This window comes from Schistocerca piceifrons, chromosome 1 (genome assembly GCF_021461385.2).
Source record: "Schistocerca piceifrons isolate TAMUIC-IGC-003096 chromosome 1, iqSchPice1.1, whole genome shotgun sequence".
In the NCBI taxonomy this organism is placed as follows: domain Eukaryota; kingdom Metazoa; phylum Arthropoda; class Insecta; order Orthoptera; family Acrididae; genus Schistocerca; species Schistocerca piceifrons.
The window spans coordinates 1083901307-1083914406 of record NC_060138.1 but is presented as its reverse complement, the minus strand read 5'-3'; the positions used below and the strand labels follow the sequence as shown (position 1 = coordinate 1083914406).

General features: G+C 39.5%; 1 protein-coding gene across 1 annotated transcript in view; it reads left to right on the top strand.

The window, feature by feature from the left end:
• LOC124798069 (apolipoprotein D-like) overlaps positions 1–13100 on the top strand; it is a 226983-nt gene that overhangs the window by 212296 nt on the left and 1587 nt on the right. Inside the window, exon 3 of the mRNA XM_047261308.1 lies at positions 2153–2355. Coding sequence (XP_047117264.1) covers positions 2153–2355 — 203 coding nt within the window. The remainder of the gene's footprint in view (positions 1–2152; positions 2356–13100) is intronic.

Below are 13100 nucleotides of genomic sequence, written 5' to 3'. Positions count from 1 at the left end.
TGCCTTGTCTGTACATGTTCCTGACTGTAAAATTTTTAAAGAAGCACATAGTACTGACGGAATCCAGACTAAAACAAATATTGAAGTACACAATACAATACCAGAATAAACACAGATCTGTATAAGTTATGTGCAAACACTCAACTTTGTAAAAGGAGCATTTCACATGGGCCTCCAGCTGTTCAACACATTTCTCACATGTATTGTGTGTGTTGAAGACAACATACAGTTTAGTAAAGCTTTGGAGTCCTATTTGCTGTATCATTGTTTTTACATTGTAAAAGAATACCTAGAAAAGTAATCCCACTGATTATGTTTAAGTGCATATCATGAACTATTCAGTGAAGCTAACTTATTCACTCTGTTGCCATGTATTATGATACCATAGTCTATCCATAATATATGTTAACAAATTTTATCTGGTATCTGTTACAAACTGTGTACTGTCAGGTCACCTTGATTAAATGAATCAAACTGAGGCTACGCTTAACAAACTGTTATGGGAACAGCTCTAGTATCTGTTTACTATATACCTTCACTGCACAGAGCTCAACAGTTTCCAAATGTCAGCTTCATATTACAGCATTCCTACAAGTTTCATGACTGACGATTCTGCTGAGCCAGCAGAACCATCGCTCCCACAGCTAGCAAGAGTGTTGTAATATGCTATATTAGATAGTTGTCTCATAGTGGAAAAACCAGAAGTTATCTTTTTCTTTACAGTTTAGATCAGATGTACTGCCAGTTGCATACAGCATATCAACCAAAATGTTTACAGCTTATATCTTCTCTTGTTTCTTCACAAAGCCCCCCTTATCACCTAAAAGGAGAATCAGCCACAATTATCTTTCCCCAAATCTGTGTAAGCACAAAATTTCTAAACACCATAATATGTCTCACAATTCAGATATTCAAATTAACAAAAAGTACACAGCATAATTTTATAACAAACTTCACACTGATGTGCTCACTGCACAGGACTACACTGCTTTACCACCTTAATTCTAGCAGCAATTACTTACAGTTAACTAGTTCTTTTTTTTTTTTTTTTTTTTTTTTTATGTAAATACATGCAAACAATAGCAAGGGATACAGTTTAATACTGTTTACTTGCTTAAACAAATATTCACATTTACATGAATAGTAATGGTTTTTGAAGCACATTTGTATTGATGAATATATTCAGGATGTTTATCTGAGTCATAATTATCTACATCAGCCTCAGATTCCTACAAATCATGCTTTAAAAGCATTTTCCTGGCATGAACACTGCATGCATTGCTACTACTATTGATAGCCTTGTATTTTGGTACATAGCACTCTACCATACACACATCCTGACAATGTTGCCATCTGTGAGAATCTGAAGTTGGAGATAGAGCTGCTGTTTCGTGGTTTATCGTGGAACTATAAACTAATATGAATAATGTGCATCATTCACCATGTTCTGCTTGCAATAACTCTATTTCTCACTGACTGTCCCTTATCATTGTTACAGCCAAGGTGTTAATATATGATAAATAATATCTAGTGATTTCTTCTATCTTAAAAGTAAGGCTTATACCAAAATTAAGTATTTGTTACTCTACTGTTTGATATTGTGCCTGCTTTCAAGTTTCCAACTTGAAGATCCGAGCAGGGTACTATTTTGCTTCCAGATATTGATTTAACATATGAGGAAGCCATATTTGGCTTATAAAATGGTGACTGAATTATGCAGGAATAACAGTGTATGATGGTATTCAATTTTTGTCTCCTGTTTAGTAATGTGAAGCCCTATGCAATTAATTTTTTTTTCAAGTACAGTGCATGAATTATTGTTTCTTTGATAATAAGAGTTTGAGGATTTACTGAACTGTTTCAGTGTAGCGTCAGTGAGTGTATAAGTGAAATAGAAATTACGTGGCTTGCTCAATGGACTGAATTTTTTGTAATGTTATTTTATTTATTTTTTTCTCAAGTTCATGTTTTGTTGAACATTTTTTTGTCATATTTTCCACCTATGTCTGCACCTTCATCATACATATTATTGCTACCAGTTTTCCAAAAACATGCTCACCAAATATGTGAAAAGTATATTGTAACATGAAAAAAAAATTACTGTGTTACAAAAGTGGACAAATGTAAACTTATATCAAATTCTTTCTTACAGAACAGGCAGCATGAGTACAAGCCTTGGCTCAGCCAACCCACTCTATGAAGGTTCTGCAACTCTTAACTACAGAGTGAACACAAGGCTTCCTTCAGCAGTTGCAAGGATGATGCCTGGTGTTGGCTTGTACACAATTCTACATACAGATTATGACAACTATGCAATTCTGTGGTCTTGCTCCGATCTCGCTGTTATGCATGCAGGTAATTTTAAACCACTGTCTTAAAAATTCCTTGCTAACACTAGAACTAAAGCTATATTTGAGGAGCTATATGTAAATGCACATTGAATTGTAAAAACAATTCCAAGAATTCTTTCCATTTAGTTTAAGGTCAACTACATAGATTTTAAAATTTTGAAATACTGGTAGAAAACTGTGTGCAAAATTCAACTAGAAAAATGTATTTACTATGCTTCTGTACACATTCTTTCCTATTTCAGTGGGAGTTTACATGCTAAGTACCTAACAATACTGATTAGTCTGTCCAGAAACAAGTAAATTTCATTGTACTGATGCATTAAGTTTCTCTTTCCGACACTGTTGCTCAGAGATGTAACATGCTGCTGTCAAATTACTTATCAAAAACTGGTTTCATTAAGTCTCTGGGTATGTTACATTTTTCAAATTGGGGAATGCAGCTTAAAGCATTACTGACCTGTTTTGGCAAAGATGGATTTACAATAATGATGTTTGTGTAAAAACTGAAACTGATGACTAGTTATTCACTGTGTTTTGGTGTATACATTTTGACTACCAGGCACTGAATGACTGCTGCTGTGTACGTGATACCTATTTATGGATGCAGGTATTACATAAATTACAAAATGGGAAAATACGGTACTACTACATTTTATTAACATAAAATATCAACAAAGATAATCAATTTTTGAAAGTATAAGTAACTGAATAGATAAAATATCAACTCAGCAAGCAGTGGCAGGAGAACACACAAATAACAGGTAGTACAGGGAGCTAGCTTTTTTAGCTGCTGCCTCCTTCTTCTGGCAGAAGGGTTGAATGGGAAGGTAGAGGGATGAAAGAAAAGGTCTGGTGAGGTTTACGAAAAGGGGTAGAGTTTGGAAAAGTCACCCTTAACCTCGAGTCAGGGGACTCTTACCAGACAGGATGAGAAGTAATGGGCAATTGTTGGAGACTCCCCAACATTCGGTCTTTGCCTCTCATCCCATCCAGTAAGTCTCCCCTGACCTGGGGCTCTAAATGACTTTCCTGCACTCTATCCCTTTTCCTAAACCTCACCAGCCCTTTTTGTTTAGCCCCCTTCCTTTCCCTTGAACTATAACTATGAGTTATTGTGATCATTTCTCAGGTTTGGTTACTGATAATAACTTAATACCAGTGCCTATGAGTTTATTTTGTACACCACAGCACTGAAGATGATCACTATATGATGGAAAATCGATTTTGCTATGAATAAACCATCAATATTACAGCAAACTCTGACCTTCCTTTTAATTTTGACCTCCTCCACAACTTGTCTCAACCTGGAGCAAGCTCGACACTGAAACTCATAACTGTGGGAAATTCCCCATCCAGCATGGCCATTTCCAACATATCCAGAGAGACCTGGTGGGGCCACTCCCAGATTCAAATGGATACAAGTACATCTTGTCTGCCACAACAGGACAACTCAGTGGGTGAAGGCCACACCTCTGACTCATAGCTTGGCAAACACTGTCACCTGAGCTTCCATCACACTGTCGATTGCATGCTTCAGCTGACTCGAGTCCCTGACACCTGACTGGGGCCAGCAGTTTGAGTCAGTCCTGTTCACTGAGCTCTGCCACCTCATTGTGTGCCACCCATCTCACATGAAGGACTACCATCCTCAATCCAATGGACTTGTGGAAAGGTGGACTGAGGAGTTCGGGCTGTAGTACCACGCCAATCACCCAGTCACTTACATCAGCCATTATAACCACATGGGCGTCTGGTGATGGGTGGTGCTCTGAGTGAGCTCGACTTTGATGTTCTCGAAAGCTGCTTGCATATGAGGAGTTCAAGTGAGCTTACATTTGCCCAGCATGTTCATTCTGTGGAGTGAAGTAGCAGAAGAAGCGTTTCTGCAGCATGGGGGATGTGTTGTTGGTAAAAATTAATTGCCCCAATAAAACGATGCAACTCTTGATATTCCATTGGAGGTGGTAAGTTAAGGATTTGGTCTACCTTTTCTGGGGTGGGGTGGATGCCCACAGCACTGACAAAGTGGCCTATGAATGTTACACATTTTTGTCGGAGTTGGCATTTGTCCTCATTGACCATAACACCATGCACTGCAAGTTTGTTGAATACCACCTGAAGGTGTTTCTCATGATCTTGAGATGTTTGTGAAAAGATGATTATATCGTCCAAGTAACAATAACAAAAGGGCATGGTAAAAAGACAAGCCATTAATGAATTGTTGCCAAGTCTGGGCTGCATTCTTTAGTCTTAAGGGCATAAAGAGGAATTCAAAAAGGCCAAACGGTGTAATTATTGCCGTCTTTGAGATGTCCTCCATGGCTGTTGGGATCTGCAAATAAGCTCTTTTGTAGTCAGTCACGCTAAAGATGGTTGCCACAGCCAGTTTCTGGGAGAAATCCTGAATACTGGGCACGGGTAACTATCTGTGATGGTGTGGGCATTCAAATGTCTATAGTTCCTGCATGGGTGCCACATTTTATCTTTTTTCATTCTCATAGTTATCAGTGAGGCTCATGCACTGTCTGATGGCCTGATGGTTTCCTCACATAACATTTCACAGTTGCAGCCCTGGCCATCTTTAGTTTGTGATGGCTAGGCAGAGGGGCTGGCATTGGACTGGTGGACTGAGGGTAGTGTTAATTCTGCCATGTTGTTTGAGGCACCATGTCACGGATTGCATGGCCTCTCCCGCCTAAGGTTTGAGTTCTCCCTCAGGCATGGGTGTGTGTGTGTTGTTCTTAGCATAAGTTAATTTAAGTTAGATTAAGTAGTGTGTAAGTCTAGGGTCTGATGACCTCAGAAGTTTGGTCCCTTAGGATTTCACACACACACGAAAAACATCCAAGGGCCAGGGGTGTGGTTGTCCAGTTGAACTGTGGTAGAGGCCATGCCTATCACAAGAATCACTGAGTCGTTCACAGTGTGTAATTGTATAGCAGATGGAGTACATTTTCCAGGTGCCAGCTGAGATGGCAGCATGCTAATGTCAGTGCCCATGTCAACTAGGAAGTGCTCTCTAAGATAGTTGTCATAGACGAAGAGCCGTGTGACATTAGAATGTATACCAAAGACATGACGAGTATTGTCATGTTTTGCAGCAAGGCGGCTGAAGCAGGGCAGTGACCTGATGTGCCTGTGTCAGGCTGCTGTACTAGTTTGGGTAGCTGCAGGTGAATGACAGTGGGGCATCGGTACCGAAGCATGCTTGGAACCAGCTGGAGCAGTGTGGACAAGCAGGCACAGTGTCATTGCTGGGTGAGTTGTTGTGACAGTTACACATGGGTCAACAGCCAGGCATAAATGCAGCAGGTGGTTGTTAACATTCTGCTACAAATTTGGCTCCTGGGTCCGTCATTGTATTTTATTGTTGGTACCTCACTGCAGCAGCGTCTTGTGAGGCTGCTGCGGGCACAGCATCCAAGGGTTCAGCTGTGATTGGACCAGCTTGGCAACTCTTGGTTGACTGGGCACTGCACAGTGAGTACTGCATGGTGGTCACCATGGGTGTAGCTGGTGTGCAGGTTGGCTCGAGCTGGCTGTAGATGCAACCGGTGTTGACGTTGGTGCCGGAGCCAATGTGGGTGTTCATCAAGGCGTGATGCGTGATGGCAAGCATCTGGTTGGCAAGGCATAACTGGGTTACCAACAGTTTGTCCTCATGCATTAGTATGGCCGCGTGTAGATTTTCAGGCAGCTTGAGAAGCCATAGTGGCCAGAGAGTATGATCTGGTAAGAGGTTTGTGTCAATTCGGAGTCATAACCTGTGCCAGAGTACTGACTGGATCTTGTGGCCCAGCGACAGCTTGGTGATGGCTAGGTGGAGATGTTGTTCCAGTGAAAGCAACAGGCACTATAGTGTGAGCTTCTTCACGGTCTTGTATCAGTCAGTGGTTGGTGCGTGCAATAGGAGGTCACTGATAAGATCATTGTTGGTGTGGAGGTGGTTCAAAAGCACTGAAAACTTGTCCCGATCATATGTGATCCCAGCTGACAAAATCGTGCACTCGCAGAGTGCAGATCATACTTGCGGAGAATCAACTTGTAGCGGTGGCAGATAGAACTTTGTGTGTGGCTGCTGGTAATATGCCTGGTGGCAAGGGGCCAGTACCAGTATGAGGTTGTTGTAATCAAGTGAAGTATATGGTGGAGGTTTGTGAACACCATCTGGTGGCACTGATAGAAGCATCAGCTGGCATCGTGGTGTGGTTGTCATGGAAGGTGTGTCGGGAATGCGAGTGTCATAACCGATTATCACAGGACACAGCATGAGTGTCACAGCTGGTGCATTGGCATAATGGAGGATGGCATCATAATAGGGTACCGAGGAATGTGCATGGTGGTTGAGTCCTAGCTGGTGGCAATCAAGGCAGATGGTACATCGGTGTAGGTCACCCAAAGTGGCGGCTGTTGTAGGCACTCCTTGTGTTACCATAGTGTGTGAGTCATAGTTGCGGTCAGGCTTGCTGTATTGATATGTTGTGGTCATGAGGTGTGAAAAGCCTGCACAGTTGCAGGTAGACACGGTGTGGCTGTTTGTTGAGTGATGGCAAATGGCAGGTGTGGACCAGAGCTTGGTGCAGATTTGTCGGTGTGACATTGTTGTGATGACATGATGCAGGTCACGGCATGGCTGTAACAACTGTGACATCACCCAGGTGATGTACAGTATCACACAGAACATAAAGTTCAGATGTAGGCCATGGAAAAACATGGTCTGGCACATGAAGGGCACAGTAACCCGTAAATATTGGTTCTCTGCAGTGGAAGGCAGTCATATATGGTGGCAATTGTTTGTCAACAACTGTGATGCTCTGGAGGAAGTCCATAATTTAGTACATTGCACATGGAATGTCGATACGAACTGAGTCATTAGAATGAAAACGAGTGTGGTGTAGTTCATAAACACTGTCACTGATCAGTATATTAGTAACACTGGTCAGTCGGTAGGTGTGGATGGTGGCAGGCAGTCATTGTTCACCATGTGTGGTCACTGTTGATGTAACACAGTTAATTAAGGGAATGGCAGGCTTTGTCTTGCCACCTTCACTGATAACATCATACTTTGCAATTTAATGTGTTCGCCTGTTCAGCGAGTGCTAATGATGCCCTGGCTGGGCAGTTGTTGAAACTATGGAAACATTGTCAACTGTTCGAGAATCACAGTTGCATAGGTTATATCATCTGGGAATTGACAGAACACCAAATAGATGCACAAATAAATCATCTGTGAAGATTCCGGGTGATGAAGCACCATTGTGGGGTGTATTCTTCATTGCGTGAAGTTTGTATCCCATAGCGATTGGCAGCATGCCAATGCGAGTATAGCTCAGTATTTCATGACACAGTTGAAAAGAAAATAATGGGATCACCGGTGTAGGCAGTGGGGAGTGGGCATGGTAATTCTGATGATAAATAATCATTCGCACTCCCATCAATTACTAGGAATGCTTTTATTCTTGCAGCTTATATGCAATTTGTGTAGCATAGAACACGTGCTGCAGAGAACTGGTCTGGCAAAGACATAGTTGTTCTTTCTGCAGTAGGGCAGCGAGCGATATTATTGGGAAGGGTGGGGGGAGTCAGTGCCTCTATGTCCCCACATGTATTTTACATGAATGACATGGCCAGAAATCTAATTAGCTATCTTAAAGTAACAGAAAAACATAAAATTGTGTCTGTACACAATATCTCAAAATTTTTTGATAAAGACAAGAAGTAACTTGTGACTGCTTTGAAAAAAGATGGGCTGTGCAAAATGGCAAGTAGAATTTATGAGGAAGAGATTAATGTAAATAGTGTGAGTATTAAGGATAGTATGTTGGCAAAGGAGAAATGATATTGTACCCTTGGACACATATATCTGAATGATCTGGATACATTGTGTAAACATCAGTTAACAGATGGATTTCGAACAAAGTTAGCATCAGTTTGTGAAGTGTAAAGTTTGTATTGAAAGTAAAATGAACCTGTAGGGTACAAGGATGAAAGGGGCAGAGTTTATTAGTTATTTAGGGCATTATATGGCTTGAAAGAAAGTCCTTGAGCATAGTATGATTGAGTGATGAGTTTTAAGAAGTAAACTTGATTATTGCCTTTACATACTGAACTGCAAATTGTGTGATCTATACAACTGTGAGGCCTGAGTTTCTCCCAGTCTACATGACATTCCAGCAACTTACGGGAATGAAACTGAGTAACATCATTGACAACTGTCAATATTTTGAAAGGTGACCACCCACAAGTAAGAACTGTGCAAGGGAATTTAAAACCTCAGTTTACAAAGCAATTCGGAAAAGATAACACACACACACACACACACACACACACACACACACACACACACACACTCTCTGTCAACAGCAGTGTCACCATAACCAAAGGTGGCCAATGTCAGCAGTTCCTGATAGTCAAAATTACTGAAAAATTAACATTAAGGTGAGGTAACATTAAGATTGTTTCCATCAAAAAACAGAGGGGCAAAGTTAATGCTACCTCATCTGTTGTTTAGTAATTTTCACTATCGATAGTCACCTGTTGACATGTTGATGGTTGTTGACAATTTTATCTTGCTGCATTCCCCTAAGTTATTTGAAACTATATAATTGTGTTTGTTGATGGTTTTCTAATTTGTGGTAAAAGTAAGAGGAAAATGCAAGAAATCACTCTCTTCTTCAAGTGATTTCAAATGAGCTCTTGGGATAAATATGACTATATTTATGCAGAGAAAGTAATGATTCTTAGTTAGGAAAGCTATGATGAATCTCTAGCTATGAAATATCAGATTGAACACTCAAAGGTTTACAGTGTACCAATGGTAGATAATTTGAAACTACAACCAGCACAAGGTGCAAGTCATGATATTAAATGCAGAAACTTGATAGGTGCTCTCCCACACATTGGCTCAAGAACATGACCAGATATAAGCTACAGTGTAAACTATTTGAATAATTTCAAAATGATGATTACTGAAAGTGAATGCTGAAATATTTGTATTAAACAAAATCTTTGAAGTTAACTTATGGAAGGGCTGAAAATATTGATCTCTTATGTTGTTTTGTAGATACAAATTAGGCATGTGGTTGTCTAGATTGTAAGTCTACATCAGTGTAAGTAGTTAGATACAGACATACAAATGATTAGAGTTTCAGGAAAACAGGATGATTTATTCAAGAGAAAGAGCTTCACATATTGAACAAATCAATAATGTGTGGTCCATCCCTGGCCACTATAAAAGCAGCTATTTGGCTTCACATTGATTGATAGAGCAATTAAAAATCATCCTGAGGACTATCATGCCAGATTCTGCCAATTGGTGTGTTAGATAATTAAAGCCCTGAGCTGGTTGTAGGGCATGTTTTCGACTGTGGAGAGACAGTAGTGTTTGGCAAGCATGTAGACAAACAGTAGAAACTTATGCGGGTGTACATTATGTTGTTGAAATGTAAGTTCAGGATGGCTTGCCATGAAGGACAACAAAACAGGGCATAGAATATCATTGACATTCTGATGTGCTGTAAGGCTGCTGTAGGTACAACCAGAGAGGTCCTGCTGTGAAATGAAATGGCGCCTGAGACATCACTCCTGGTTGTTGGATCCTTAGGTGGGTGACAGTCAGGTTGGTATCCCATCTCTGTCAGGGGTGTCTCCAGACACATCTTCACTTCTCACTGGGGCTCAGCTCAAAGCAGGACTCAACACTGAAGATAAATCTGCTCCAGTCAATGAGATTCCAGGCCAAATGTGCCAAACACCACATGAAATGGGCTATTTAGTGTACAGCGGTCAATTGTAGTTGGTGCAAGGGACACTGTGATCTCAGTCTCCCTTTCTGTGAGCCACCAATTAATGTCCTTGTGATTACTGAAACATGAATTACACATTGGACTAATGATAATGATAAACTCAGGGCTCTGAGTGCCTCTTTGACAATTGCTCAGTTGACATGTCCCCAGTTTACTATCCTTACCAGCTGCACAATGAAACTGCTTGCAATGTCACACATTCATCCATTGATCACCAAAGTCTACAACTTTGCATTTTCCATTGATACCTGAATGAACATAAATTTGTAACCAGTTTGCATAACTCCTCATTTCTTCCTTCTTCTTCTTTCTTTTTCTCTTTGAGTGTATTTTGGATTTCTAAGAAACAAGGAAGTGTTACAAAATCTTCTACTTTCCCTGAGTATGAAGCATTGTCAAACACTGTCACTGAGATTAATTAATACTAAATATTTTTATGCAAATTGTGATGAGGTTGTTAAAGTATATGAAGAAAACTCAGTGGCAGTCATTATTCCTAGCTATCATAACTTTAAAAAATTCAAAGTAGGCTGAAGTACACTACCATTTTGTGAGTGAATGTTATAGGAACAGAATTATCAACATTTGTAAAGTATTCCAGAAAACAAAGTAGCAGACATTTTGCCCAGTCTTTGATTAAAGATAAATCTGTAATATTTTGAGAGATGTTGAATGTAATTTGACTGTGATATAAAGGTAAGGAGGTCTGTTGAAATGTGGTAAGTTTATATTGATGACATCAATAGTGTTGAAGGCTCTCAATGAAATGTGTATATGTATGTACAATAGCTAGTGCCATACTCTGAATGTGTTCACTGTGTAAAGAGAGATGTAAATTGTATTTAACTTTTTGTTAATAAATTTTGTTAGCGGTTGAAAATATTGTTCACCTCTAAACTTAGCATAACTTACAGAGTCAAAACTAGTTTCCTGAGTGCCATTTGATCACTAATGACTATGAAAATGAATTACTAACACTACAATTCTCAGTATCCATGCATCCAAGTACAACTGGTGCCACTGAACAAAGTCATTGAGAGTGTTGCAGTTTTTTCCTCGGCAATGTATTTGAATCACTTCCATTTGTCCAATTTCTCTGAAATCTTACATATTGTACCTGTGTAGTCCCAGTGATGATGCAGTTACCTGATGCAAGAACTATAAGCTGATGCTGGAGGCAGGATTATCCAGCTTGGCCGCTCACTGCCACCCCGCACATCTATAGTGCCTGCTGCCATGGCCCTTTCTGCCCCCCTCATGCTGAACCACAGTTTCAAATAAACTAGGTCACTCTTAAAAACAATAGTTTTTTAGCATGTGTCTGTCAATGAATTGATGGTTCTGTTTTTTTTTTTTTTTTTGGTGAGCAGTAGTCTTTACTCCGAAAGTATTTACATTCTTTAAATAAAGTGTATCCATATGGATTAAATATACTGTTGTCATGAGAAGTTGATAAACTATACTGTGAATAATTAAATTTAATGAAATACTACATGAACGAGAATTTGGCAATTTTGTATACACATGGTACATGCATTACTTCTAGGTATACTGGAAAAGGAATATTTGCATAGGATTATAACAGCTGGAGTCATATCATCTCGCTACGCCTCAGGTCATATCTCACAATATAGTAAAAGTTCTTTTAATGATTCACAACAGTTGATTGCTTGTGTCAGTTTAGAAGCTGAAAGCAGCTCTTTAAATTAGCTTTTATTCAATTACAATACATTATATTCTGGTGTCCATACATCTATATGCTTGTTTGCAAAAGCACTGCGAAGTGTTACTTAAAGATCTCATCACTTTTATTAAAAAAAAAAAAAAAAAAAAAAAAAAAAAAAAAAAAAAAAAAAAAAAAACACTAAATTTTCAACATTTGTCCAACTGTAAGAATTGAAGTTTCTTATCTTAGTACTCAAGGGAGGTGTGACGAGAGTGTGTAAAAACTATAGGAATTACAATTACATAATTTTTCAAAACAAATTATTGTGACACTACAAACTGAAGGCACAGAAAGCAAAAGTTACTAAATCCAAAAACAACAATGTAGGAAAAGATATATTGCTACTTAATGTAAAGATGACACATTAACTTGCAGACAGGCACAATTAACACACTTACACATAAGTTTTCCGACGCAGCCTTCATCAGAAAAAGAAAGACGAATACACACCATTCATTCACAGAAGTAAGTACACCTTACACACACATGATCAGCAGCTCTGGCAGCTTGGACTACAAACAAGCAGTCAAAAGAATGTTAAAATTACACCTTTTCAAATTGTTTAAAATTCTAGTGTTCTTCTGATTCATGCTTATTTCTTGTCTCACAAACTTTTTTATCTTTTTCTGGCCTAAAGATCTGTTTATTCTGTTTGTTGCTATCCCTCAAACAATAGTTATTGTCATATCATCCTGTAAACAGTCACTTATGAATGGACGAATTGTGAAAAGTCCAGGGTGGTCAAAAAGTAAATGTTCCAAGGATAAGACATCATTGATCTTTATGAAATGCTGAGTTCATGCAGGTGCAGAAAAGAATACATCTGTGTAGTATCAAGCTTTCATGTTCAGATCAGCATGATCACAGACACAGCTTCAGGGCCACAACAGAAAGTTGATGATAAATTTAAATGTCATGTGACTAGCCCTCCTGTTGGGTAGACCGTTCGCCGTGTGCAAGTCTTTCAATTTGACACCACTTCAGCGACTTGCACATCGATGTTGATTAGGACAACACAACACCCAGTCCCTGAGTGGAGAAAAATCTCCAACCCAGCCGGGAATCGAACCCAGGCCCTTAGGATTCACAGTCTGTCGCTCTGACCACTCAACTACTGGGGGCGGACAAGTTGACGATAACTACTAAGGATTCATTTGTTCAGTCATGTACTTTTTATATTCTGTGAATGTCATCATGATGGAGAGTAATTAGGGATGT